Source organism: Phocoena sinus, chromosome 3 (assembly GCF_008692025.1).
Source record: "Phocoena sinus isolate mPhoSin1 chromosome 3, mPhoSin1.pri, whole genome shotgun sequence".
Lineage (NCBI taxonomy): Eukaryota > Metazoa > Chordata > Mammalia > Artiodactyla > Phocoenidae > Phocoena > Phocoena sinus.
In genome coordinates this window covers 831,249-859,161 of record NC_045765.1, presented here as the reverse complement: position 1 = coordinate 859,161, position 27,913 = coordinate 831,249, and the positions used below count along the sequence as shown (strand labels likewise).

At 66.0% G+C, this 27,913-nt stretch overlaps 2 protein-coding genes across 8 annotated transcripts; one reads left to right on the top strand and one right to left on the bottom strand.

Moving 5' to 3' along the window:
- The first annotated feature begins 97 nt into the window (after positions 1-97).
- CBARP (CACN subunit beta associated regulatory protein) lies at positions 98-8,989 on the top strand. 5 transcript variants are annotated; one of them, XM_032625671.1, is made up of 11 exons: positions 98-224; positions 1,974-2,087; positions 2,167-2,306; positions 2,572-2,636; positions 2,977-3,121; positions 3,321-3,492; positions 3,711-3,848; positions 4,265-4,475; positions 4,846-4,875; positions 5,771-5,963; positions 6,968-8,989. In XM_032625671.1, the coding sequence occupies exons 2-11, from the start codon at positions 1,995-1,997 to the stop codon at positions 8,016-8,018; spliced, it is 2,238 nt and encodes a 745-aa protein (XP_032481562.1). In that variant the 5' UTR covers positions 98-224; positions 1,974-1,994; the 3' UTR covers positions 8,019-8,989. The 5 variants fall into 5 exon arrangements, with proteins under 5 accessions (XP_032481562.1, XP_032481564.1, XP_032481565.1 ...); XM_032625673.1 differs by lacking the exon at positions 98-224 and having other exon boundaries at positions 1,438-2,087; positions 3,397-3,492; positions 3,752-3,848; XM_032625674.1 differs by lacking the exon at positions 98-224 and having other exon boundaries at positions 1,438-2,087; positions 4,846-5,092; positions 6,968-7,186.
- On the bottom strand, positions 8,830-27,913 carry STK11 (serine/threonine kinase 11). 3 transcript variants are annotated; one of them, XM_032625678.1, is made up of 10 exons: positions 26,542-27,913; positions 18,348-18,431; positions 17,449-17,538; positions 16,626-16,758; positions 16,399-16,535; positions 15,517-15,644; positions 13,292-13,349; positions 12,876-13,069; positions 10,698-10,916; positions 8,830-9,896 (listed from the first exon to the last, which is right to left on the bottom strand). In XM_032625678.1, the coding sequence occupies exons 1-9, from the start codon at positions 26,829-26,831 to the stop codon at positions 10,714-10,716; spliced, it is 1,317 nt and encodes a 438-aa protein (XP_032481569.1). In that variant the 5' UTR covers positions 26,832-27,913; the 3' UTR covers positions 8,830-9,896; positions 10,698-10,713. The 3 variants fall into 3 exon arrangements, with proteins under 3 accessions (XP_032481569.1, XP_032481567.1, XP_032481570.1); XM_032625676.1 differs by having other exon boundaries at positions 9,355-9,896; positions 10,698-10,911; positions 26,542-26,867; XM_032625679.1 differs by lacking the exons at positions 8,830-9,896; positions 10,698-10,916 and adding an exon at positions 12,614-12,765 and having other exon boundaries at positions 26,542-26,867.

Below are 27,913 nucleotides of genomic sequence, written 5' to 3'. Positions count from 1 at the left end.
GCCGGGGACCCGGCAGCACCGGGCGGCACCGAGCGGGTCGGAGCGGGCTGGCCGCCAGCGCGGTCACGTGTGTGACCCCTCCTCTCGCGCCTGCCTCCCCCGCGCGCCGAGCTCTCCATTCATAAATTCTCCGCCTGCTCCGCGGCTACCGGGCGCCGGAGCCCGCCGGGAGCGCCGTGCAGCAGCCCGCCCGCCGCCCATGGGCCGCGCGCCCCGGCGCTGAGGTAGGCGCGCGGGCCTGGGGCTGCACCGGGGCGGGCGGGGGACAGGCCGAGGCCGCACGGCCCGCCCTGGCTAGAGACCACCGGCCCTCTCCCGCGAGGCGGCGAGGCCAGAGGCAGGGAGCGGAGGGGCCAGGGCCGGCGTGGGGGCCAACCTGCCAGGCTCTGCACCCGTCTTCGGCGGCCCGGAGAGGGACCCTCGCCTACGCCCTTCCTCAGCCTCAGTTTCCCCCTGAGAGATTCGGCGAGGGCCGTGGCGTTTCCGCCCCCGGGCTTAGCCCGGGGTTGAGATGTGCCCGAGGTCGGCTCTCTGCATCTCATTGCTCGCCATCCCGGTCCCCCGGGCCGGTTGGGGACGCGGGGGTGGGCGCGGTGGCGAGCCCGATCGGGAGCCGAGGCCCGGCAGGACTTTAGGGTGGCCCGTGGGCAACCTCCGCCCTGGTCTCCCGTCCCCACCTGCTCCCTAGGAGTCCACCTCCCTTCCCCTTCGGCCTCCTGCTGTCTTTCCTGGTCTCCTGTCATCGTCCCTGTGCCTCTGCCCCCTCCCCCCTAACCTGAACTCATTTCTCGACCTACATAGAGGCGCCCCCTCCCCCGAGAATGCAGGGGAGCCGCGGCCAGCCTCTGATCCGAAGTGCCGAGGACACCTGGCTTTTCCCGGACCCTCCCCTGCTATGGGCCTCAGTTTCCCCCTCTGTCGAGTAGGGTGAAAGTCCCAAAGGGTTGGGGGCGCTGGAACCTGTACACAGGCTTTCCCTTTCCTGTGGGGAAGGGCCGCGCGCCGTGCCCACTCAGGGCTGCTGGTCGTCCCGGCCCCGGACTCGGTTTCCTGAGATTCCAGAATGCGGCCACCGGTCCTTCCCGCCGGGAGGAGCCGCGTGTTGGGGAGGGCGGTCAGGTGCAAGGTCCAGGCAGTCCCTCTCCCGAGAGCTGAGACCCTCTCTGCCTCAGTGCCCCCGGCTCCAGGCAGACGTGGAGCCCGGCCGGCTCGGGCGGGGACGGGTGCGGCGGGGGCGCGCGGCCGACCGGGCACCGGCGGGCGGCGGCGGCGGCAGCAGCCATCTTGCCGCCCGGGGCTGGCTCCAGCCGCCCCTGCAGGAGGCCTCCCTCCCCCGCGCCCCCTCCCCTCCCCAGTGCTCCCTGGCAACCCACCCCCCCCCCCCCCAGCTTGGCCTGCTAGCTCAGTCGCCATGGGAACCAGATTCTTGAGGGTTGGGAACAGATGCGCCTCCTTTGGCCTTTTCACTCCCACCGGTACTGGGCGGAGGGGGAACCTGTACATCCACGAGTCGTAACCTGGAGTCCCGGCGCTCAGCCCCTCCGCCCCCTCCCCGGGCTGGCCCCAGGGATGGCCCGAGTCCCCGCTATTCTGGAACCAGTCTCCTGGGGCCGAGGCGGCCCCTCCCGCTCTCTGATGGTGCAGGCAGGGCCCCTGGGGTCTGGCGGGAGTGAGTTGACGGCCTCAGTTTGCCTATTCCTCGCAGAGGCACTTCTCCTTTCCTGGGCAGGGCTCCGGCCCCATGCCACCTTGCCGGGCCGGCCCCACCGGCTGGGGAAGCTGTTGATACGCACGCGCCTCCCCCTTTTCAAAGATGGGGACATGGATGTCTGATCTGACCCGGGTGGGGGCTGCCTCGAGGCTCCCCCCCACCTCTTCGTGAGTCACCGCCCTGTGTGGTTCCCTGCTCGAGCTCCCGGGAAAGCGGGAGGAGGGACAGAGGAGCTGGAGCTGAGCAGGCCCTGCCCCTCCAGGCCCCTCCTCCTAGCCTCAGAATGCAGCCCACGGCCACCATGGCCACGGCCGCCACCACCTCCACCACGGTCGCCCTGACCACGACGTGGGACAACGCCACGGGCCGCCCCACCGTGAGTGAGGGGGTGGGTGGGGGGCGGGGCCGCCAGAGTCCACGCCCACAGGCCCTGACCCTTGACGCTGGCCCCGCAGGGGGAGCCCGACCCTGTCCTGGACAACTACATGCTGCTGGTGGTGGTGATGGCGCTCTTCGTTGGGGGCACCCTCGTGGTGCTATCGGGCGCGCTGCTGCTCTGCAGGCGCTGCTGGGAAGTCCACAGGCGCGTCCACAGGTGCGCGGGTCCCCAGCCCCACGCCCCAACCCGCAGGGGAGCTGGGACAGGTCAGCCTGAGGGCCCGCGCCGCAGGGGCGCGGGGCCTGCTTCTGACTGACGGTGTCCACGTGTCTGCACAGGAGTCTGGGAGAATGGGGTGGGTCCGAGGGAGTGGGCTTCCGTGAGCTCGGGATGCCCCGGTGGCCACGAGCCCTGCAGGGGACCCCGTGGGCAGCGCCCTGGGTCCTCTGGCCCACTTTGCTCTCCTGCTGCCCCTCCCCAGAGCCACAGAGGAAGCAGAGAAGACCACCACCAGCTACCTGGACAACGGCGCCCACCCTGCCCAAGGTGAGGAGCCCTGCCAGGCCTGTCGCCGCCCGTCTGTCCCCCCCGCCCCGCCCCCGGGCCGCCTGACCATCTGTGTCTGTCTGTCTCCCCCACCAGACTGGGCGCAGCTCGAGTCCGACTCATCTCTGTTTCCTTAAGCCCACGCGTAGGTGCTCACAGGCGCGTGCTGCGTGAGTGAGTGTGTGAGCGGATGAGCGAGTGCCCTCCACCCCCCCACCCCGCCCCCGGTGGTCAGTCGGGCCCTCGGCGCTCCCTTCCCGACCCGGCCCCGCAGCCCAGCCGCCCGCCGGCGCCCGGCGCGGCCCACCCGGGGCCCACCCTCTCTTGGCTCTCCTCGCAGACCCCGAGTTCAGGGGGGAGGAGCCCGAGGGCCAGGACGCCGAGACCGAGCGCTTCCTGTCCACCAGCTCCACCGGCCGCCGGGTGTCCTTCAACGAGGCGGCCCTGTTTGAGCAGAGCCGGAAGGCGCAGGACAAGGGCCGCCGGTAAGGAGGGCCCGGTGCCGGGGCTCACCTGGGAGGTCACCTTGCTGCGCTGGGCTTGTGGGGCGGAGCTGGCCCCCGCCGGTGCCTGGCTGTCCCCCACTCCCGGCGGGCAGGGTGACGGTGGGGCCAGGGAGGACGCTGGGGTGTGGGCAGAGGGACCCAGCTCGCCCAAGGTGACGGGCAGGCGCGCTGGGCGCAGGTACACCCTGACCGAGGGGGACTTCCACCACCTGAAGAACGCCCGCCTCACCCACCTGCACCTGCCGCCCCTCAAGATCGTCACCATCCACGAGTGTGACTCAGGCGAGGCCAGTGCAACCGCCACACCCCACCCCACGGCCGCCCCCAAGGCCAGCCTTGCCATATTCCAGGTGAGTTGGGGGTGGCAGCTGGCCCGGAGCTCAGGGGCGGCCCACCCTCCCCCAGCAGGCACCACTTTTCCCACCCTCTGGCTGCGCCCTTCCCTTCACCTCCGGGTGGGGAGTGGGGCCTGGCCGGGTCCAGCGGGTGGCGGGTCCATCACACACCCCCCCCACCCGTGCTCTTTGACCTGTCACTGCTTCCTCCCCACCCCGGCTCTGTCCCACAGCCCCCGGGGAAGGCCCTCACCGGCCGCTCTGTGGGCCCCAGCTCCGCCCTGCCAGGTGACCCCTACAACTCGGCCGTGGGCCCTGCCGACTTCGAGATCAGCCCCTCGGCTTCCAGTGACTCTGGGGAAGGCACCTCGGTGAGGCCCCCGCGCATGCGTCCCCCGTCCCACTCCAGGACGGGGCAGCCTGGGGCCCTCTGCCTGGTCCCCGAGCTTGGGAGGAAGAGGGGCAGGTGGCACACAGGGCACATGCACGGCTGGCTCACCTGCACACAGGGCAGTCCAACAGCTGCAGAGGGTGTGGTCAGGGACCCATCTCAGCCCAGGGGACGGGACCCCCTGTGTCCAGGGCTGGGGGAACAGAGGTGGCCAGCGCCTGGCCAAGCCCTGGGGAGCCTCTCGGGCAGGGTCTCGGGGGGAGGAGGCCCCAGCCCACCCCCAGCCCCCTGTTCTTCCTCTGCCTTCTGTGTGAGTGCCGGGTGGCCTGGGCTGGGCTGGCACTAGTGCAGCAGGGAGAGGCTGGGGGGTCTGAGAGCATCCCTCTTCCCTCACAGTTGGACGCAGGGGCCAGGAGTGCCAAGCCTGGTGGGCCGGGGGCCGCAGCAGGGCCTGGGGAGGCGGGCCCAGCCTCTGGGGCAGGCCCCGTCCTGCAGTTCTTCACCCGCCTGAGGCGCCACGCCAGTCTGGACGGGGCCAGCCCCTACTTCAAGGTCAAGAAATGGAAGCTGGAGCCCAGCCAGCGGGCGTCCAGTCTGGACACGAGAGGTGAGCTGTGGTCCCTGGTGGGGAGCGAGGCCCAGGGGCGGCCCCAGGAGAATGTGGAGCAGGCAGCTCTGCACCCTGGGAGGGGTCCCCAGCGCCCACCCCATGCTGGCCGGCATCGCCCGCTTACCAGCGGGCATCTCGCCCAAGGTCAGAGCTGGTCAGGAGGAAGAGCCAGGGCTGCACGCTGAGCCCCGGTAAAACAAGGGGTTGTCAGGCTAGAGCGGGCATCAGCGAGCGTCCCCTACGAGGCACTGCATGGTGTGTTTCTGGCTCTGCGGTCAGTGTTTCTGCTGCGGTGGCGTGAAAGCAGCCCTAGATGGCGTGTAAAAGAGTACAGCTTTGACCAATAAAACTTTATTTACAACTACAGGTGGTGGGCCTTCGATCCTGCAGACCCCTGGTACGGGGCCCTGGATACAGGGCTTCCAAACCTCAACCCAAGGACCATGCATGTGTGTCTTGGGGGGGAGGTGGCACCAACAGCTACAACCATCCCTGCTCATGGGAGCTCGGCAGGGCCAGGCGCTGGGGTGCCTGCTGCCCTGTGGCGGAGGTGGTGGGTCCCACTGCCAGGAAAGGCGGGGCGAGGGGACGAGCAGTGTTGGAGGCCAGGGAAGGTGCGTGGCCAGTGACAGTGCCAGTCCCCTTGTTGGAGCCCGGCTCCAGCTGCTGTGGGGTGGGGGGAGGGGTGAGTTCTGGCTGAAGTGCTCCTGGCCAGGGAGGGGAGGGGAGGGGAGGGGAGGGCTCGTCCCACTGTGCCATTGGGAGCCCAGACAGAGCCTGTGATTCGGGAGGTTGATTATAGGCAAATGCGGGCACAGAAGCACCCAGAACCTGTTTGCTGGGTGACTGTCATCCCCACGCCTGAGGCTTTCCCACTGAGGCCTCCCTTGTGGGAGGGTCCTGGCCCTGGGCCGGCAGGGCTGGAGCTGGCAGGAGAGGGCGTCACCTCTCCCCCCTCACCTGTCCCTCACTCTCCCCCACCTTCGGCCTTCTTTGGCACTTTAGCCGGGCTGTGTCTGTTACCTGGTGTCCAGGACAAGGCTGTGCTCTGGCCACACCTGCCTGCCAGGGCCACTCGGACCAATGCTGCCACCTTGGCACCTCCAGTCCCGCCCGCCCTGGCTGCTGGGCTTTCGGTCCTGGTCTTTCTGCCCTGGGCGCCTTGGTTTCCCCACCTGCACGGCTGGGTACACGCTCACCTGGTCCAGGCTGGCTCTGTTGGCTCAGGGGTCAGGGGGTGGGGCCCGCGGTGGGAGGGGCCCAGGCAGGCTGCTGTACCTTCCTCTGCACAGGCTCCCCCAAGCGACACCACTTCCAGCGGCAGCGGGCAGCCAGCGAGAGCATGGAGCACGAGGAGGGGGACGCCCCCCACGTGGACTTCATCCAGTACATCGCCAGCGCTGGCGACACTGTGGCCTTCCCGAGCCCCTGCCCCTTTCTGGCCAGCCCCATCAGCCCCGCCAGCCCGCCCCCCACTCTCGGCAGGTATTTTTCAGTAGATAGAGGTGCTAGGGGTGGGCCCCTGCCCCACCCCATCCCCCATAGGTGGCCCAGGGAGCGCTCTCCCCGCCCTTCGGACAGGCGGTCGTGTTCGTGTTCCTCTGGCTCCACCGTCCTTCCCGGAGGCTGCCTCGCTGGGGCCACCTCTCCAGCACGGACCAGAGGAGGGAAGCAGGGGGAGACTGGGTAAGGGTAGAGGGGCGGGCGGGGCCTCCAAAACAGAATGCCTGCTCAAGTAGGGCCGCTGTGGGTATGTGCCCGCGTGGGTATCGCTGCTTCCTGGTGGAGCCTGAAGGGCTCCGCTGTGGCCCCAGGGTCCCTCTTGTCTGTCCATGCTCCTGAGGGCTGGAGGCCGCTACTCAGAAACTGCTGTGACCACTTCTGCCAGCTGTACCCCCTCCCCCAGCCCAAGGACAACTCTGCTGAAGCTCTGGGCCCACGTCAGTGGGATGGGGAACTGGATCCCGGGAGCAGGGCTCCCAACTCTTGGGCATTTCCTGGTCTGGGTAGTTAACACTTCCTTTGTGTGTATCTTCCTCCTGCCTACTTGTCAGTCTATGGTGGGGGGCTGAGGCGACACACTCAGAGTCACCCAGGCGTAGGGGCTGAGCTGGACCCTGCTTGGTCCAGTCCATCCCCAGCCACCCCTTGGTACACGAAGCTCTTAGTCAAAGAAGGCCATCTCTCGAGAACAGCCTTCACTCTTTCTGGGCGAGGGGCCAACCTCCTGCAGTGGCTGCAGATGCTCTGGTCACATTTTGTAAGAGGCCCTGGTTGAACGGCAGGCGCCAGGACGGCTCTGGGTTTACTCGAAAAGCATCCAGTGCAGAGTGAACAGGCAGCATGCAAATCCATCATCTTCCACAGGGCCTGGCCAACCCTAGAGGGTTCCCACCCGTGCCCACCCTCCCGGACCCAGAGGCAGGGTGGCCGGGGAGGGGGTGCGGGGGGCCTGGGCTGCCTCCTGACGGCTGCGGCCTGGTTTGCAGGATAGAGGCAGCCGAGGAGGTGGGCGCCGCAGGAGGAGCAAGCCCCGAGTTTCCCCCGGAGTGCGGCGTCAGCGCGGGGCCTGAGCAGCAGCAAGACTCAGATGGTGAGCGAGACGCGGAGCCAGAGCAGGCCCAGACCATCTACCGCGACATCTGGAGCCTACGCGCCTCGCTCGAGCTGCACGCGGCCACCGCCTCAGACCACAGCAGCAGCGGCAACGACCGCGACTCGGTGCGCAGCGGCGACAGCTCGGGCTCCGGGGGCGCCGCACCCGCCTTCCCGCCACCCTCGCCGCCGCCCACACCACGGACAGCGGACGGCGAGGCGGGCGGGCCGCGCAAGCTGCTGCAGATGGACAGCGGCTACGCCAGCATCGAGGGCCGCGGCGCGGGCGACGACGGGCCCCCCAGCGCGCCCGAGAAGCGCTCCTCCTTCACGAGCTCGGGCCGCGAAGCCACCGTGGGCTGCAGCTTCGAGGGTCCCGCGCCCGAGGCGCCCGCCCGGCCTGGCAGCCCGCGCGCCTGGCCTCGCCGCGCCCCGCGCCGCGACTACAGCATCGATGAGAAGACAGACGCGCTGTTCCACGAGTTCCTGCGCCACGACCCGCACTTCGACGACGCCCCTCCCGCCGCAGCGCGCCACCGCGCGCGCGCACACCCGCACCCCCACACGCGCAAGCAGTGGCAGCAGCGCGGCCGGCAGCACAGCGACCCAGGCGCGCGTGCCGCACCCTCCGCCCCACCCGCAGCCCAGCCCGGCGCCCCCCGCCCCGCACGCGCACCCCTGCGCCGCGGAGACAGCGTCGACTGCCCACCCGACGTCCGTGTGGGCGACGACCCGGCCGCGCCTCCCATCCCCGTCATCGAGGAGGAGCCCGGCGGCGGCTGCCCTGGCTCCGGCTTATGCGCCGGGCCCCCCGGCGCGCTGCTGGATAAGCTGGCGGCCAGCCTCGACGACAGGCTCTTCCCGCCACGCCTGGCCCAGCCTGTCGCCGTGGCCCCTGCGCTGGCTGTGGCCGCGCCCACGTCCCCCGACCACAGCCCGGTCTAAGCCTGCACCCCGCGCCCACCTCGTCAGCTTAGTCGGCACCGGCGGGGCCTCGGCGCTGGACACACCTGAAGTGCGACGCCCCGGCGCGCCTGCGCTGGGACCGCGGGCCTCGAGCACGCACGCAGTGCCCCAGGCACCCTGCGCCAGCCCAAAGTGCGCACGCACACAGTCCCCTCCGGGCACTTCATCGGGTCGACTAAAGGGAGTGTGGCGGATTCTCAACTTAGGGGTTCCGAGGACCACATTCAACTTCCCTTGGTCCCAGACAGCGGCCTCGGTCTAGTGACCGGGGCCGCCGCGTCCACTGCACGACGCAACGGGAAGCGCATGCGTAGGGTTTGCATCCTGGAGGGGCAGTGCGCGCCGACTGCGCGAAACGCATGCGCAGAGCGCCCCTCCCAACACCAGTCGAGCCTAGCGACGCGGCCGGTTCGCACGCGGCCGGTTACCACGCGCCGGAGTTCGCGCTAAGGCGCACGCGCAGGGACCAAGGGGTGCCGAGGCTCCGCGAAGAGAGGGCGCGCGGGCCCGGGCTGTGAGGTTAGCTCGAGGCCGTGGCCTCCAAGCCCCCGAAGCCGTTTACCTCACCGCGGCGAGTGCTCGCGGCAGTCCGCGCCCCCTCCGAGCAATAACCGTACTCGCCGCCGCCGCCCCCAGCCCTGTACACGCCCCCCGGTCCCCCTCCCTCCTGGTGTCTGCACCCTGAACCCGCCCTCCGCATGTTGAGCGGGCCGCACTTCCCGTAACCACACCGTCCAAAGAGCAGCCAGGACTCACCAGTGTTTGAGACACAAAACCCAAACGGTCAAGGTTTCAAGTTTCCCAAGCTTTATTTATTGCCAAAAGATGGGGCAGCCCTCGCCAGCGGCCGAGTCGCCCTGCCCCGCCCCTCGAAGCTTCGTGCTGTCTGTGTACCATCCAGTGATGGAGTTTGTGTTCTGTTTTCTGATTGATTATATTTACTGCATACTCTTGCTTGCTCTGGGTTTTCTCTGGGGACCCAGGAGTACAGAGGCCTTGGACGAAAGGGGATCAGGCCCCCCTGGCCACTGCACTGTGGAGCTGTGGCCCCTGGGCTGAGCAGAGGGGCCTGTGGAGCTCTGGGGAAGCCGGGTCACCAGAGAGCACAGAGATCCAGCATGGCCAGAGGCAGACACGCGTGGGAGGCCCACGTTTCCACCCGGCACCACCAGCAAGACCTGCAGACCCGGGCCAGCCCGTCCACTGTGGGGTCCACAAAGGGCCCCAGGCTCAGGCTCAGACTCAGACCCCCCCCCACACACCTGACAGCACGTCCTGCCACCCACAGTTCCCAAACATCCCTCACAACCACAGCTCAAATCCACCTGTTTTATTTTTTCTTAAAAAAGGAGAAGAAAAAAGAACCAACCAAACAATGAAAACAAGGCAGCCGCGGGGCTCCCCTGGGCACTGGGCATGCATCTCGGTCGACAGGCCCACTTGTCCTGCCCGTCCCGCTGAGGCTGTGGTTGGTGGGAACACATCACCAGGTGTGGGAGGCGCTAACGAGCGGCAGAGTAAAAAGAGGGGTCGGGGCGGGCAAGAACCAGTAGTCTCAACGTAAAGTGCATGGCGAGGGCTGGCGTGGGGCCGTGCCGGGCCCACTCCCTCCTCCCCCGGTGGGGGGAAGGGGCTCAGCACAGGATTGCAGTCAGCAGGAGGTCGTGTCCACCGGCCACCAGGGGAGGGCGGACCCCAGTCCCTACTGTCCCCCAACCACAGCCCTCCAGGACCCTCCGGCTTCCGGAGGGGCAGTCAGCACAAAGGGTGCAGCGGCGGCCTTCCTGGGCAGTGGGCAGCAGGCCAGCAGTCGGCGGGAAGACTGAGCAGGACCTGGCCGGGGCTCCTGGAGACAGGCTGAGACCAGAACAGAAGGTGGGTCACTTTTGGGTCAACGAAAGGCCCTGCATCCCAGGAAGCAGGCCCCCCTGGGGCCGCCCAGAGGGTGGGGAAACTGAGGCCTGGTCATGCCTCAGTGCTGTCAGACGCCTCAGGAGGCTAGGGAGGGCTGCGCTGCCTCAAGAGCCACTCCGGGCATCTCGGGCCACCTGGTGGGATTAAGCACGGCCTTTCTGCCACGGAACCGGGCCTCCCTCCAAAGAGTTCCTACCCCACCTGGCTGGTTCTGCTGCTGGCATACAAATTCCTTGGGAGGTGTTTCGGGGCAGCTCCCTGGGAGAGGGGACATGGCTAGACAGGGGCTGTGTAGCCTCAGGCCCCTACCCCACTGCTCACATCCTGAGCAGGCGATGGGGTCTCCAGTGCCTCTGGGGCCCAATCACCCTTTGTGGACTGGGCAGTCAGGGCTGGGAAGAGGAAGCAGGGAGGGGAGATGACGGCCTCAGAGCCCAGCCCCTCCTGGCCTGCTCACCCCCCAACCCCCAGCCTGGTCTGACGCCAGCATCACCCTGTCGCAGAAGCAGCCTGGCGGGGTGGGGGTGAGCCCCGCAGGTCTGCAAGACAGGCCGCCGGCTTAGGGGCCCTGATCCTGCACACGCCGCCCCCCGACCCCAGTGTGTGGCCAACGCCCTGATAAAAGTGACCTCCAACCCAGACCCCGGGGGTGACAAGCAGAGGCCGTGGCAGTGACACCAGCCAAGCAGGGCAGTGCCCACGGCACACCCCCAACCCATTCCTCCGGTCCCCACCACTTCCCACCTGCAGGCGGCCACCCTCACTGCTGCTTGCAGGCTGACAGCCGGCGAATCTTGCTGCTGGCCGAGCAGGCCTTGCGGGCGGGGTTGGAGGCGGCACTGGCCCGGCGCTCCGCCCTCGACCTGGCGCTCAACTGAGCTGACTCGGTGCCATTCACACACATGGCTTTGGGCGGGCCCCGGCTCTGTGCGCTCCGCCCAGCCTCCTCCTCCGGGACCTGTCCTAGGAGGGAGAAGGCAAACTTGTGCTGACTGGGGGTTCCCGACCAACACGCCCCCAGCGCCCCGCCTGCCCGGGCCCAGGGCACCTCCACCACCTGTCCCACCAGGTCCTGCCAATGGGGCCCCCATCCAGGGAGCAGCGGGGCTGGCCTTCGAGCTGGCTGGGGCGGGGCCCAGCCTACGCTCACCTGCTTGTTCAGGTGTGAGTGGAGCCCTGCACTCAGGTGGGTGGGAACACGGTGGACATCAGGGACCTGGGGCCCGAGCCTTGGCTCTCTCACCTGTGCGATGGCCAGACCTCGCTGGGCCCCGTGGGACTCGGAGGGGCTGGGCTCGGGCCGGATGTCCGGACTCACCGTCTCTCCCACAAGAGCCCGCCCCGGCTCTCCACGCCGGGCACAAACGGAGAGGCTGTCACAGGTGCCTGCCATGCCCCGGCCCCGACCGTGTGGGCTGCCAACGCTCACCGGGTCCCAGGGCCACTGGCCCGGGGCCGCCCGCCCTGCTCTGTCCCTGCTGAGGCGTGGGGGGAGGGAAGGGTGCGGGAAGCCCGTGCTGCCCACTGTGCACCCCCCTCCCATGGATGTCGGCAGGAAACTGCCCTCAGCTGCCTCAAGCCCATCTCCTCTGCACACGGAGCCCCGTCTCCACCAATGGCGTCCTGTGCCTGACTCAGCCTCTGAACCTAGCCGGGAGGCACCGGCCCATGACCGGGAAGCGTCTCAGGTCAGAACCCAGAGCGTGGGGCAGTGTCAGCTGCCTGCTCTAAAGGGGGAGGGGGGCTGCAGGGGCGCCGAGCACCGAAACTCTGCGCAGATCACCTGGGGCCCAGCCTCTGGCACAGTGACCACGGTCGGAGGGTGGCTGGAGGGCACGGGATCTGCCCCACATGCCCTCAAGGCACTGGGGCCACTGGCCCCGACCAACCAACACCCGGCCCAAGGCCCAGCACCAGCCCTCAGGGTGGACGGCAGGACCAGGGACCCAGGGGAGCAGCTGAGAGCCTCTGACCGTGACCACACGACAGGACAAGAACGGGAGAAGCCCCAACACGGCCCGCTGCCGGCCCACGGGCAGGTCAGCGAGAAGCGGCTGCCCGACCTCAGCACAGGACCGTCCGTCCCCACGTCTCACGTGGAGGACGTTCCCAGGCCAGGGATCTGGCTCCGGCCCAGAGAGCCGCTCTTGAACAAGGCCTCCCCCACCCAGGCAAAGCAGCCCCAAGCCTCTGGAACAGGCCTGAAGAGACGGTGTGTGGTCAGTGCCTCTACAGCCGGCTGACCAGCAAGGCTCACGCCCAGGCACCTGTCCCGGGGCCCTAGTGCCTCTGAGAGACAGGACACCTTGCTTCTATCCTGTGGAAAGGATGGAGAATCCAGGAGGCCTCAGGACTGGACCGTGGCCAGGGTTCCCAGGGCGGGGCATCCCACCTGACCCCAGGACCCCATGGGGAACAGCTGCAGCCAGATGCACCAGAGGCCTGAGTGTGCCCCCAGGAGAGTGGGACACGCGGACCCACCCTGGGGCTGCTCCCTGGAGGCCCCACTGGCCACCCTGCACACGGGCTCTTTCTACAGTAAACGCCTAAGCCCTGGCCGGTGAGCCGGAAGGAAACAAGCATGACCCGCACACGCTCAGCGGGGCAGACCTTTATGCAGGAGCCTGCGGAACCAGCCCCGGGACAGCACAGCACCGCGGGGAGGCGGGTGGGGCAGCGCTACACTAGGGCCCGGGCTCTGCCCGGAGCTCCTTGGCGGCCCTGGCCTCAGTTTCCTCTCCAGAAAGGTCTGAGCACTGGCTCTCCTGCGGGTCTCTCTCTCTAAGCCCTGCCTCAGACGCCTCCTCGCCACCTGGGGAAGAAGGCCACTCGTCAGAAGGGTGGCCACTGCGGGGAGGGCCACAGGACCCTCGGGCCGGGGGCAGGGCCTCCCCACTTCTTCCGTGACCCCCGGGGACTCACCGGGCACCGTGAAGTCCTGAGTGTAGATGATGTCGTCCTCAATGTCGAAGAGCTCGTCATCCGCAGCGTCGGCACAGCCGTGCAAGTCCTCCAGGTAGGGCACCACTGTCATGCCGCGCCACCGGTCCTTGCAGTCCGCGCTCGGCGGGATGGGTACCGGCTCCTCGGCCGGCGGGTGCTTCTTCCGGAACCAGCTACGGAAGCCGGCAGGTCAGGGCAGCCGGAGGCTTGCCTGGCTTACCACGTGGGCCCACCCCCAATTCCCGCTGAGAACTACGCGGGGTGGGGGAGGGAGAAGGGGCCCAACGGGAGAGACTGAGCCAGCAAGACCCCCGCAGCCCTGACCTCCCCCTCCCCTGCCCCCACTCGCTCTCACCACATGGGCCCCCAAGTGGGGGAGCCCCGCGGGGACTCACCTGTGCTGCCGGATCTGCTGTATGGAAAACCGCTTGGCCGGCTCGTATTCCAGCATCCCTGCCGGGGAGACCAGCGGTGGGTGCAGGGGCCAGCACGGGCAGAGGGCCCTCCCCTGCCTGGGAGAGGTGGGGACGCCCGTGGGTGCCCGTACAGGGGAGGGGGTGGCGTGAGTGAACGGAGCCCCCTCCCCCACAGGCCTGGCCTCTACAGCCGGGCGCCCAGCATGGGGGCAGATGCTAAGCCCCCAGCTGAACGGAGAAGGACACAGCTGGGGCCGTCTCCCTGTTTTGACACGAGGGGCTGCCCGGCAGACACTGCAAAGCCAGGTTGGGAGGACCAAGACCAGAAAAGGCTGGGACGCAGGATGGACAGCCCACCCCAGTGACCCTGAACCCGTCCACACGCCCTAAGGAGACAAAGCACATGGCTCGCCCCTGCTGGTGCCCACCAGCTTTGGCCAGCAAAGCCTGTGACTGGCCATTCTAGCCAGGACACCAAAGCCCCCCGAGGCGGCGGCAGGAGAACCGGAGGCCTCGAGGGCAACACACCATATGTAGACACTGGTGTGAGGGCCTTTTGCCCGGCACCCGGACACTCAGAAGGGGCAAGGCTGACCTGCAGGCTGGGCTGGCCCGAAGCAGCAAAGGGCAGCACCCCCCTCCGCAGGGCTGCAGGGGGCCCAGGGCCCGAGATCCCCAGCCCCCACCATGCTCAAGTGCCCACCCCCTTCCCCACAGGAGGACCGACCGTGACGCAGAGAGGGGGATGGGGGCAGCAGGGCTCTGCACACCACCTCTTGGAGGTGCCTTTGTTCTCAGGAAACGAGAGGCCATTTCAGAAGCTGGGGCTCAAGAGAGCTGAGTGTCTGAGTGGTGTGAGAGAGGAGGAAAGGTCAGGGTTGTGGGCTCGCTGCAGGAGGGCAGGGCCAGCGCGGTGTTCCAGAGACTCACGGGGGAGGCGGCTCAACAGCCTAGCGGCCGGGAGGAGCCTGCATGCGGAGTGCAGTGCAAAGGCCCCGAGGCAGGCCTGGGCGGAGGAGGCGAGAATGGGACACCCTGCCTGGATCTGGGGACAGGGACACAGGTGCCCTCTGCCATCTCGTCGGCCCCTCTTGGGGCTGTTTTGAGCGTTTATGAGAGCGAGGGTGGCAACAGATCATCATCTGTGTCACTGGAGCAAAGAAAGCTCCGTACAGAGGAAACTCCAACCCATCAGCCCCTGGCGAGGGAAGGAGAGTCCGAAACAACAGCTCACCGCCTGCAACAGCCCTCGGCCCTCAGTGGAGCTGGAGGAGGCCAGGGGGCACGCTCCGGGCACCCCCAAGGACGGGGCCCACGAGCTGCTAAGGAGCGCTCAGGTGGGGAGGGCTGGGACTGAGCCAGCCGGGCCACCGCCTCCCGCTTGCTGGCTCCTCCCACATTCCAAGAAGACCCCAGGCAGGCGGTATGCCCACCCCTCTGAGGGTCCTGGGGCAGCTGGCAATGCAGGCCTGGACTGCGGGGGAGGGGGGGGGGGGCGCAGAGCACTGGGAACGCGGCCGCCCAGCTTCATTTCACCTTCACTAACAAGCCAAAGAACCGGCGAGACTCAGTCATCAGAAAGCTCAGGCGCCACGCAGGACTGTGAAGATCCTCTTGGCTGTGCATCACACGAAGGCCGGGCACTGGCCCAGCGTCCAGCACAAGCCGAGGGTCAGGTCAGTTACACAGAGCCCGGGGACTGTGGGCAGGGAACCTAGGACGGTGCCGGTCACACAGGGCGATACCCTGCATGTGCTGCGTCATCAAAACTAACTTCAGGCAAGCCCCAGGATGCTGCTGTGGCTCCCACCCATCCACACCTAGACAAGCCCCTGCCATACACAGACAGCGCCACCTGCTGTACGGGCCGGGAACTGCAGCAGGAAGAGGCCCCCGCAGGAGACCCCCACTCAGCAGGCGGACTGGGGTCCCCGCTGCTACTTGACTGTAGGGATGGGGGATCAGAACAGGGTGGAACGAAGGCCCAGGGCAGGCAGTGGAGCCCAGAGGAGCCAGCGGCCCCTCGCAGGCGCCCCCGCGCCCACCGCTCTCCACACCCGACTAGGCTCTGCACCACCCCGCCCTGCCCCATGTCAGGGAACTGCACAGAGAAGGACCGGCCCACGGGAAACCCACGGGGGCCCCAGTACCCGCCGCCAGCCCACCCACCCCTACAGCCCAGCCTCCTGCCTCGAGGGCCTCACCTTTGAGCAGGTCTGAGAGTGGGGGGCCGCAATCCCCCGGGATGGTGTAGTCCCCCTTCCCGATGTTCTCAAACAGCTTGTAGATATTGTCCCCCTCGAACGGGTACAGGCCTGTCGTGATGTTGTAGCTGCGGCCCCGGGAAGGACAGACCAGTCAGGAGGGCCTGCCTCACGCCCCAGCCTGGAGCCAGCCTGGTCCCGAACCTTAACCACCCCCACCTGTGGGGACTTGGACTTGGTGAGGAGAATGTTCTGGAACACATAGTGGTGGCGGCTCACTAGGAAGATATGGAAAGCCACCGGATGGCACGCTCTGACATGGTGGGTCAACGGTATATGAGTCAGCTCTCAGTAACATGAAACGGGACACCCACGCCACCAGCTGCGCGCACAGGGGGCTGCAGCATGAACTCGCCTCGGGCAGGGGAGGCTTCCAGAGAACACAGGCCCACTCGGTGCCGCCTGAGCTCATGGAGGAACAGATGACCACGTGGCGGCGTCTGGGTCGGGGGTTCGCAGTGGTGGGCCGAGCATCGCCGGCGACTCATGGTGTCTGAGAATTCTCAGCCCCAGGAGTCAGGACAGAAACACCCACCCAACAGCGACTGTGGCCGGTGTGGGAAGCAGCGCAGGTGGAGACCAGCACAAGCCCAAGGTGGGCGGGGGCCAGGAGGACAGCCAGTCCCAGTGCCTGTCCCACCACCCATGGGGGCTCCTGACCCTGGCTCTGTGGCCTTCACAGACTCTAGGGGGCGGCAGCAGCCGGGGGACCTGCCAGGAGGGGCAGGTCAGGGAAGCCTGGAGCTCAGACGGGGTACCTGGGGCCAGGCGGGGTGAGGGAGGACCCCTGGGGTGGAGGGACCCAGGCCCAGGGGCACTTACAGTGTGACGCCAGCTGACCAGATGTCCACCTTGAAGCCAGAGAAGGTGTCCAGGCCATTGGCGATCTCGGGCGGCTGGAACGCGGGGGAACCCTGGCTCGTCCGGCACGTGTCGTCCTCGGCAAACGGGTGCAGGGCCTGTAGCAGCACCAGACAGCCCTCAGGGAGCGGCCCTCGGTGGGGCCGGGACCCCACCCCGGGTCCGGTTTGGGGGTGGGGGGCACCTACCTCGGCCACGCCCAGGTCGGAGATCTTGAGCGTGCCACCCGTGGTGAGCAGCAGGTTGCCGGGCTTGATGTCCTTGTGCACGATGCCCTGGCTGTGCAGGTACTCCAGGCCGTCCACCAGCTGGCAGAAGTACCTGCAGGGCGCAACCTCTGTGACCCACCGCACCAAGAGGCGCGGCCCCACCTGTCGGGAACCTCAGCTGCCTGGAACGGCTGCCTGCAGCGACCCAGCGGAACCAAGGATGGGAGGCCGAGGCTCAGGGGCCGTCGGTGCCGGGCAGCCCATCAGGGAACCAGAGGGCCAGTGGCTGGGCTGAGCCACTCCTGGGCCCCCGCTGCAGTAGCTCCCACCACGGGCACCTGCCCCAGCTGCTCCCCCAGCCTGGGCAGCCCACGGGCCCTGCTATCACCCCAACCTCTGTGGCCTGGATACAGCCCTGCTGCCCCCCCGTCCCCCCTGGGGCCAGGGACCCAGGCCAACCCACTGACCCCTCACGCCACAGGCCAGCTGGTCCTACAGCAATTGGGTGTTAGGGGTTGACTGCCCAGGAGAACTAGCCAGCCGGGGCAGTACAGGCCGCTGTCAGCAGCTTCCCAAGCACAGGAGGCCCCAAAGCCTCGGTGGCGGCCACAGTGGGGCAGGGAGGTGCATAGAGAGGAGCTTGTGGGGCTGCGGGACTGCAAACTGAGCCCCAAAGCCCTGAGTTTTGAAACACACTTGAGCTTTCATTTCACTGATGATCAGAATTAAGTTGTTCGAACGCTTGGACCCGTGAGTGACTGGGCGGGGGCGGAGGGGGCAGCAGTGGGGTCCGCACGCTCACCCGTGGGCCTGGCACACGGGGAAGCGCTTCTCGGGCACGCTGTCCAGCATCTCCTGCATGCCGCACACGCAGTACTCCATCACCATATACGTGCAGCAGCGGCAGTGCTAAGGAAAGCACACTCAGCCAAGACCCTGCCCCAGATGGGCCGTCCCCAGGGAACAGACAGATGCTAGGGCGTGAAAGCTGAACTAGTGCAGTGAGCTGGAGACCCCAGAGGGATCACAGGTGCTGCAGGAAGCCCCCCGGTCATTCCACACCCCGAGGAGGAGCTCAAGCCCCAGCCCTGGCCCCCAAAGGAGCGAGGGAGGGGCGTGTTGGCCCTGTGGAGAGAAGGCCTGAGCAGGGGCAGGAGGCCAGGGAGAGACGAGGGCAGCACAGGGGTGGGGCTGTGGAGCAGGGGTGGGGAGCCCAGGGCCAGGCTGAAGCCCCCCAGCCGCATCTACACCGTGGAGGGGCAGCCCTGCGACTAGGATGGAGAGGACCCCCATCACCCTGCATCCAGCGAGTCAGTGACAGGCCCCTCTGCGACACAGGCCCCTCAGCAGGCCCCCGGGCCCCTATACCCTGCTTCTCGGAGCTGTAGTCCAGGAGTAAAGGGCGAAGGCCGAGGACACTCCCAGTACACCATTGCCGCAGTGACACACTCCCCATCCCTTCCCCCATGCATCCGCCACAGGCCAGGGCACACAGCCCCCCAAACAGAAGCCAGGAAAGCGTCCCGCTCCAGGGACCAGGCTGACAGCAGGGCCCCAGCTCCACATGAGAACAGGAGGTCTAAGCAGAGAACCAGCCTGCATCCTGCAGCGCCCCCCGTGGGCACTCACTGGAGAGGGGCCCCGGCCCCAAGGTCGGCAGCGCTCAGGGAACACCTGGCACCCCGAGCCCCAAAAGGATATATCTTCTGCTTCTCCTCGTTGTACAGCACGTCCACCAGCTGGATGACGTTTTTGTGCCGTAACCTCCTCAGCAGCTGGATTTCCCTGAAGACAGAGGACGGAGGCGTCAGCCAAGCCCTGCGGCCCGGCAGTGCCGCCAGCCCCCAGGAACCGTGCAGAGGGCAGCACTGGAGTGAGCAGCTCCACACAGGGGCAGCTAGTCCTGGGCATGTCCTCGAGCCCAGCAACACGACCAGGCCCCGTACCCGCATTTTAACTGAAGACGCACAGAGACCACAGCGAAGGCCGCTAGGGGACAGCAGGAGAGCACGCGGGAGTTGGGGCTCCAGCCAGGTCCCCGCATCCCCCCACCCACTCCTCCCTCTGGAACTGAAGCCCAGGCTCCCCGCCGCTGTCAGGGCAGCTCCACGAGGACTCCCTACAGGAGCTGGGGGCGGCGGGGGGGGCCGGGCAGCTCCACGGAAGGTTGAACAGTCACCAACTGACCCAGCACCTCCAATCAGGGCACGTGCCCGGGAGGACCAAGAGCACGGCGACCCGGTCACACGCGCTCATGGCGGCACCGTCCACGGGAGCCCAAGGGCGGATACAACTCCACACATGGGAACATCACTCAACCCTGAGAAGGGGTGAAAGCCCTGACACTCGCTACAGCGTGGACGGACACTGAGAACACGATGCTCAGTGAGAGAAGCCAGACACAGAAGGACACACAGTGTGTGAGTCCATTGATGGGAAACGTCCAGAACAGGCCAGTCTACAGACAGAGAGTGGGTTCCTGGTTGTCAGGGACTGGGGATGGGATGCGGTGACTGCTGATGAGGACAGGACTTCCTTTTGGGGTAACGGAATGTTCTGGAACTAGACAAAGATGAGAGTTGCTATGAAGATACTAAATGTCACCGAGTTGCATGGTATGTGAATAATACGTCAATAAAGATTTTTTAAAGTCCTCACCGGGAAGCCCAACCATGAAACATAAGACCAGCCGGGCAGGTGAGGGGTCCCCAACGTCATGAGACCCGAGGCGCATGCCTCCCACTGTCCACATTCCATGAAGAGGTCGCCTATTCCAGGAGGCCGTTCCTGACCACACCCCACCCTCGCACACCAGCGCGGATCCTGTGCTTTCGACACCACCCACCCTCCCAAGCGTAGGTCCTCCTCCCATGCAGATTCCCCAGCCCAGCACTCATGCAGCCTCTGAAGGGAGGATGCCCCGGAAACAGCATTTCTGTGTAGCACCCACTCCCCAGACCCATAGCACAGGAGGCCACCGACTTGCTGGAGGAAACACAGCTTTACAGCTGCTTCCCGTGAGCTCACTGCCTGCCTGCCCCCCACCCCACTCCCACCCTCACCAGAGGGTTGCGGGGCACAGCAGTAACTCTGCCCTCATTCCCCCCATCATTCCGCGCTTACCCCTAACCACCTGACCTCTGAGGTCCGGGATGCTGCACACATTTCAATCCACACCTGAGTGGGAGGGAGGGGAGGAGACTCACAGACTTTGGGGTCACCCTGGTTTACACCACCTGACCTTTGGGATTTAGCCTGGTGTCCAGTGTGAACAGGGATCACACTCAATTTTCCCCCAAATAAATGACACACAGTAGCTCCACCTCAGCACTGTGACGTTGGGGTGTCCTGGGCTCTATGGGGTGTGGAGCAGCATCTGACCTCCACCCCTTTGATGCCAGGAGCCCCCCTCCCTCATCGTGACAACCACAGATGTCCCCAGGTATCGCCAGGTATCCCTGGGGGCAAGACAGCCCAGGTGAGAGTCCTGCTATAAAGGACCAGGAACGTCCTGGGGTGTGGGGAGCAGACTCTGTACCGCCCCTTCTGGCCTGTGAGCCCCTCCTGACCTCTGGCAAGTGCTCCCTGAACCTTCCCACCTCGGGCCCCAGTGCTGGTCCCCCAGATCCCACTCACTCACTCAGTCCTGCAACGGACGGGCCTTACCAGGCCCCTGTGGGTCAGGCCCCGGTCAGGTGGGTGCCCTGTCCGTGGGGGCTTGGGTGCACCTCTGACGCTCCGGGTCCACCACCACTTACCAGGGAGCAGCGTTGTGCCCCCAGGCGTCCTTCCCGCTCTCGCCCAGACCACCCCACAGCTCTGACTCCCAGCCTTGCTTGCTGTCAGCTCTCCGGGGCCAGAGCTCGGCTCTGGGGACTCAAGGACCCTCCCCCGCGGGCAAGTCCCCTCCCTTTCTGACAGTCGAGGGCTGGTGGCTGCCCCAGGCCACACGGCACAGCAGCCTTTGTCATGACAGTGGTGACCAGGCCTTTGGGGTCCCTGCCAGGACTGAGTACAGAACTCCTCGCAGGGGTCCCAGGGGCAGGGGTTCCAGGGGCAGGTGCAGAGCCGGCTCCCCTCAGAGACCAGTGTTTGGCACCTGCCGTCCACCCAGCCAGCCAAGTACCTGCTGAGCTACCTGGCCAGAGCCGCCATGGGGTCTGAGGCCCAGAAGGGAAGGGTGTCACATGGGGAGCAAGCTGTCACGAGCTACAAGCTGGGGGGGCTGAGGGAGGGCCCAGCGCAGACTCTGACCCTGTGCCAGCCTCCCCAGGAAGCTGGCTCCGGGCACTCTCCCTCTCGTCTCCATCCAGAGGCGCTGCAGGGGCTAACTAAACCGCACGTGTGGACACCAGAAGGCCCTTCGTACCTGGAGCCAACACGTGGCCACCACCTGGAGCGCTTACAGCCAGGCTTCAAGCAGCGTCTGCCGACCCAAGTGTGGGAACCCGCCTGAACGCAGACACAGGCTGCCAAAAACACACGTGGCAGCTCCGGGAGGGGGGCCCGCGGCTAGTCCAGGGGCCCCGGGGAGCTCACCCCAGGCCTTCCAAAGCGAGGACAAGCCCCACGGCTCTGCCTTCTGTGCCGTGAGATACCTGGGCCTGGAACCATCTTCCGGGCCGCGCCTCCCCATCCGCCCACTGCCTTTGGGGCAAACTTCTGTGCGGGAGGAGGCGGACGGCAGCACCCCTCCCTCCACTATTAAACAGCTCACCCCCTACTCTGACGCCGACAAAGCCAGCCCTGAAGGGAGGTCCCCGCGCTGTGGGTGCATCGAGCGCTCATGTGGGCAGTTAACCGTGATGGAAACCTCCTGGAGGAAAATGTGTAAGTTCCAGTATGGATACCAGAGAAGTGGCTACAGTGTCCAGCTCCTCCGAAAGAGGAGAACCACACCCACAGGCGGCATGGAGATGTGCGCTCCGAGCGGGTAAAAGGGGCGTGCAGGAGGACCCCCGAGACATTCACTGCAGAGACCCGGCCAGGGAGGAGCTGCTATACCTTCTCTGAGTTCTCCGTCTCCTACAAGGCACACCACTGACTGGAAAAATAGAAAAGCAGTATTTAAAGAAAGAGGAAAAGCCAGGCGCTCAGCCAGGATGCAGGAAGTAAAGTGACAGGAAGCCGAGCCTTCCGGCCTGGCCGCAGCTGCTCAGGGCGGGTGTCACAGGGACCTGCCTGCAGGGCCGCCTGAGCAGAGCGGACGCTGGGGATGGACTCACTGACTACCCAGGAGGGAAACGGAAGAGCCCCTGGAGCTCACAGAGGAATGCAAAGGAGCTGCCACCACGGTCGCCCATCCCACAGCCGCCGGGGAGGCACCCACCTCATTCCCTCCAGACGGGGATGGTGACAGGCATGGGTCCACAGACAGCAGGGGAGGGGACGATGGCAGCTCTGGATGAGGGACACTGAGCAAGACCCCCCCCCCACCCCTTGGCCTCTCTGCTGATGCTTCTAATCATATGGCAAGAGGCCATCGGGGATCTGGGAGAGAGACTAAAATGAGGAGGAATTCACTAAAAGTGAAGTTCAACACAAACACTCGCTCACGCAGCTTCCCAGAAGCACAATTCCTAACGGGCACCAAGTGGGGACAACCCGAATGTCCACTGACAGTTGAGTGGATACACCACGTCCCTCCACACCCACGAACATCACCTGAAAAGGGGTGAAGCCCTGACACTCACTACCACGTGGATGGACCCTGAGAACACGATGCTCAGTGAGAGAAGCCAGACACAGAAGGACCCACGGTGTGTGATTCCACTGGTGGGAAACGTCCAGAGCAGGTAGATCCATAGAGACAGGGAGTGGGTTCCTGGCTGTCAGGGGCTGGGGGAGTGAATGCTGATGGGGGCGGGGTTCCTGTTGAGGGGATGGGAGGGATGTCCTGGAATTAGAGGTTATGGTCGCACTCTCTGCAAATACTAAATGACACCGAGTTACCCGCTAATAGTTGAATTTTACGTCACGTAAATCATGTCTCATTAAAGCCGTTAAAAGAACAAATCGCCGTGCAGCACGAGGTCAACATGGGATAAAGGGCAGCTTTGCTGTGATTCCCAACACACTCCTGAGTGAGGAGCCAGGGTCCCCCCCCCACCCCCTGCGCCACAGCCTGGGGTGTATCCCAACAGCCCCTGAGCTCCCACCGCACCTCACAGTCACCCACCTTGTCCAGGGAAGGACCAGACAGGGAGGCCGCGAGGACGTTCAGTGTGGGGCGCCTCAGTGGACCAGCTGTGCCCTATCGCTGCCAGCCTGGCCTCAAGGCAGAATCCTTCCCAATGGGGGGTGGGGGGCAGGTGCCCCAGCAGATGCCAGGACCTGGCAGAGGCCACTCAGGACGGGAACAAAGGCCAGGAAGTCCAGGCTCTGCTGCACGTGCTAAAATCCCAACCACTCACCCCCCAGGTTTAAGTACCTGCTAGTCGCTACTGGCCTGGCCGAGGGAGGCCCAGCCTAGAGACTGGCGTCGGCCTGCTGGGCCCCAGCCACACGGGCAGGGACGCCGATGAAGGAGGCTGGCAGGGCTGCGAGCCGCCCAGCGCCGGCCCCGCACGGCTAAGTGCCCGCACCCCGCATACACTGGGTACAGACCCTGACCTGCCCTCACACAGACGGGCCGTGGGGCACACAGACTGCCCTGGCCACTGTACGCTTCTAAACAGCTGATGAAAACCCACAAAGAACAGTATCTTGGGACAGGTGAGAATCCCGTGAGCGGGGCCCATCTGCCACCCAACTTCCCCGGGGGGTTGCGTCAGAGGGGCGTGTGCCCACCGTCTGTATGGGTGCAAAACCCCACGGCTGCCCCCAGCCAGGGAGGCGCCAGCGCGGCTTCTGCTGCCAACCGGGAAAGCAAGCAGGTACAACTTACTGTTGAAAATGATCTTTAGAGGAGTTTAATTTTTCATTAAAAAGTGCTTGGAGGGCTTCCCTGGTGGCGCAGTGGTTGAGAGTCCGCCTGCCGATGCAGGGGACACGGGTTCGTGCCCCGGTCTGGGAGGATCCCACATGCCGCGGAGCGGCTGGGCCCGTGAGCCATGGCCGCTGAGCCTGCGCGTCCGGAGCCTGTCCTCCGCAACGGGAGAGGCCACAACAGTGAGAGGCCCGCGTAACGCATAAAAAAAAAAAAAAAAAAAAAAAAAAAAAAAAGTGCTTGGATAGGTAACGAAAACATGGTAAGAAAGGCTCAAAGGGAGTGTGGCAAAGGCATTAGTATTAACACGATGAGTAATTTCTGTTTTACTTCTTGGTGGTTTTCAGAACTTTCGTGTTTTACAATAAGAGCACATTAGTCTTTGTGAGCAAGAGGGGGACAAGCACAGACCCACAGCAGCCCTCCTGGGAGGAGCCACAAGGGGGGAGGACCTCCTTTAACACAAAGTGCATTCTTTAAGGAAAAGCTTCCCATCCCAACTGGAGCTGGAGGACTCCTGAGGCTTGTCTGGAAAATTCTGGATGCTTCACTCCAAGAGAAGAGTCTGGAGTTGAGTTCATTAAGTCTCTCCAAGACAAAGGAGCCTTTTTTCCCTGCAGCCGCCTGGCGGCAAGGCTGACCCAGAAGCCTGGATCTCTGGGCCAGGGAGTGGACACCCAGCCCTTGCTTGAGCCCAGGGCCTCACCTCCTCCAGCCTCCAACCCGGGGCACTCTGTCAAGACTCAGAACAAGGGGACAGGGTGCCTCCGAGCAGGGCGCGCCCCCTCACAGCGCCCAAGGAAGGAGGCGCAGTGGGTTTTAACCCGCAGCCGCATACCCAGCAAGTCCTCATGCCACACGCTGCAGACGGGAGACGAACGCACGGGGCCAGCGCTGCGCTCCAAGGGGCCTCAGAGAGGTGAAGACCTGCGCTTCTAGGGCTAAGCTGGAGGAACCTGCCCAGGCCCTGCAGCTGTGACACCTCGTGTTGACTGCCAGGCCGGCTGTGGACCGCCAACCACTCTGCCTCCTGGGCCTCAGTTTCCCCTCCGGTTCTTCGGATGGACACTGTGTCTCCACAGCTCCTGGGACCATGGCTGACCGCTCAGGAAACGAGGACTGGGAGCCAGCAGGCTGTGACCCTCCAGTGGGGCAGCAGAGCGCGAGGGTACGCTTCGGGTGGTGAACGAACGTCCCCTAACTTGACCTTGAGCATGTGCATTTGCATGTGGGGAGGGCCTTTATCATGTGTACATCATGCTTTGGCAGAAGTGGGCGCTCGACACCTCCATCGCGTCTGCGGATGGGCTGGGACCCACTCAGCTCTGCTGCCCCCAGTCCACGCCCCTGGATGCGTGCACTCCCTGAAGCCCCAGGGATGGCCAGCAGGGTGGGCTTGGGCGACTCTAGCCAGACAGATCAGTTGGGGCTGGAAAGCAGCCTGGCCCCTTGGGGACGGGCTCTGGGAACCCCTCCTACCTCGGGGTGCTACTCCCAAGAGGCTGGGGCCTGGGGTGCCAAAGCAGCCCAGCATAAAGCACCGGCACCAGAACACCTCCACGGACCCAGGCTGACCTCAGGCGGAGGGAGGGTGCATCCAGTCTGCAAGAGCACAGCACCGCGTTCCCTGGACAGATCCAGAGATGAGGCCTAAGAGGAGCCAGGAGGACGAGGACCAGCCCTGGAGAGCGGGGGGCGGTGCCCAACCTGGAGCAATGGCCAACTGGCATCCCGAGGGCCACGTCTCCCCCACACGCTTCTGCCTTAATGAGAAAATGTGACTTAGAAACAGGGAGTGGGGATCTGATCAGAGGCGTGGCCTCGCTTGGCCCACAGGAGGGCATCTGCTGTCCCCTGGCCTGTCTCCCCAGGACACCGGTGGCCCCTGCCCCACCCCCACCCTGCAGGTAAGAGACGGGCACAGAGAACTGAACAACTGGCCCTGGGGCACCTGGCCCCACCTTCGCTGGGGGTCCATAGCTGGGGCACTGACCACAGCCAATCAGGTCTCAGCACCCTGCTCCCCGACTTGACCACCCTAGGCAGCCCAGAGCAGGCGAAAACAGCTGGGCAGCGCGCTGTCACACTACATGAGAGCAGGGGGGCCAGGAGGAGGGAATGAAAGTGGATCTGGGAGCAGCACTCCCAGTACCGGCCAAGGTCACCAGCCAGTCCCGCTGCCGCCTGGCCCGTGAGATAAACCCCTCGGCTCGGGCAGGGCAGCAGCGATAAGGAGGGGTGGCCCCTCCTGAAACCAGCAAGAGGGATGGAGGCAGGGCTCCCACTGTCCTGGCAGCGGTGGGGTCTGCACACAGACCCCACCATCTCTGGGATGTCAAGGGGCAGACGGGTGCCTGAAAAAATACGTGAAAAAGTTTGCGGGGTCACAAGTCGACCCCCTTCTCAGGAGTCACCGGGCCTGCGAATCGCCGAAGTGTCCTGTGTCACATCCCAGGAAAGTGAGAAAGGGCGAAGTTCCCCCCTGCTGACTGATAAGCCGGTGCAAACAATTATTTTTGGCAACCGCACGGTCCCCCTCCAACAGGATAAACAAACCGCGTGTCCCCTGCCCTACTAAGAGACGCGCGCTGCGCGGAAACCTGCCGGCGGCGGGCAGGCCCCTTTCCGATCCCAACTGCTCTCAGCCAAACCAACGCCGGCCGCTTCCGCCGGGCACCTCAGCCCTCCGGACAGCCGGGAGGGCAGGGGGGTGAGGGGCGCCCCCTTCCGAGGAGGGTTCCGCATCGGCCGAGAGCACAGGACGCCCAACCGCAACAAGCTAGCCTGACTTCACCAAAGTACCCTAGCGAGTTGCCCACGACCTTCCCCGGCTGGTCGACTCGGGTGCTTAAGGAAAGAGAGGACGAAAGGAAGAAAGCGAGAAATGGAGGGAGAAGAAAGGGAGGAAAGGAGGAAGGAGGGGGCCTCCCAGCGGGCCGCGCCCCCACCCAGGAAGCCCGCACTTACTTCTTTACGTTGGCCTCCCCGTTGGGGATCCTCCGCAACTTCTTCTTCTTGAGAATTTTAACGGCTCTCCGGCACAGCGTCTCTGAGTCCAGTACCTCCTTCACCTTGCCGTACGACCCCTCCCCCAGCAGGTCCCCCATCAGGTACTTGCCGATGAGCTTGGCCCGCTTGCGGCGGGGCTGGTAGATGACCTCGGTGGAGTCGATGCGGTGGATGAACGTGTCCATCCCCACCGACATCAGCTCGCCCTCTGTAAACATGCCCAGCTGCTGCGGGTCCGCCACCTCCATCCTAGACCCCAGGCCTCCGACTCCCGCCGGCGGTCCCTTATCGCCTTTCTGAGCTTCGCGGTGGACGGTTCTTCCGTTTGTCACCCCCCCCCCCTCAAATTCCCTTCTTCAAAAATAAAAGTCAACAAAATCTCAAAAAAAGGAAAAAAAAAAAAAAAAAGGAAAACCCTTCTTGGAAAAGAAACGATTGTACTGAACGTGAGTTCAAGAGGCGCGCCTGGTCCAGAGCCCGGGCAACCGGGCGTGCGCAGCGTCCCAAGTTTGGGGGCCGCCCGGCCTCGCAGCTTCGAGGCGGGCCGGCGCGTCCACGGGGGCCCTCGAGAGGCCGGTGGGGCCGGGAAGTGCTAGGTCATTCTCCAGGGACTTTAGACCCTCGAACGAACACGGACGCGGCAGGGTCGAGTCTTCTCCGCGCCGTCCATTACCAGCGGCCCATGGCGCGCGCCGGGGGCCCCGTACAGGCCGGCCCCGGGGCCCCCAGAGCTGGGCAGGCGAGCTTAGCCGGGGGCCGGGCGCGCCTCTCGGGGGCGTCTCCCGCCGGCCTCGCCGTCCGGGGAGCACAAGACGCCGGCAGGTGCGTGTCCTGAGCGCGCGGGGCACCTCCGTCCGGCCCAGCCGGCTCCCGCCAGCGCCGGGGCTGCCCGGGGCCCGTCGGCCGCAGGGAACAAGCCCCGTCCGAGCCGCCCACTGCCCGGGCGCCCGCACACCGGCCCGGGACCCCGAGCGGCCGCGCGGGCCCGGCGGGCGCCCCTCCCCAAACGGCAGCCCGCGCTCGCTCTCCGCCCGAACGCCGTCGGCCGCGGGCCGCGGGCCGCGCGGGGCTCCGGGCGGCCGAGGAGGCGCAGGCCGCAGGCCCCGGGCCGGGGTTCCGGAGGCCGCCGGAGCCCGGGCGGCGCGTCCCCCGCCGCGGCCGCCGCGCGCGTGGAGCAGGCGGGGCGGCGCGGGGACCCAGCCCATGCAAGGAGGCCGCACTGCCGGCCGGCACCCGCCGCCGCTGCCGCCGCGCCCCGCCTCACTCGCGGGGGCCCCGGGCCGCCTCCCCCTTCCGCGCCCGACACGCCGCCGCCATCTTGTTTACCTCC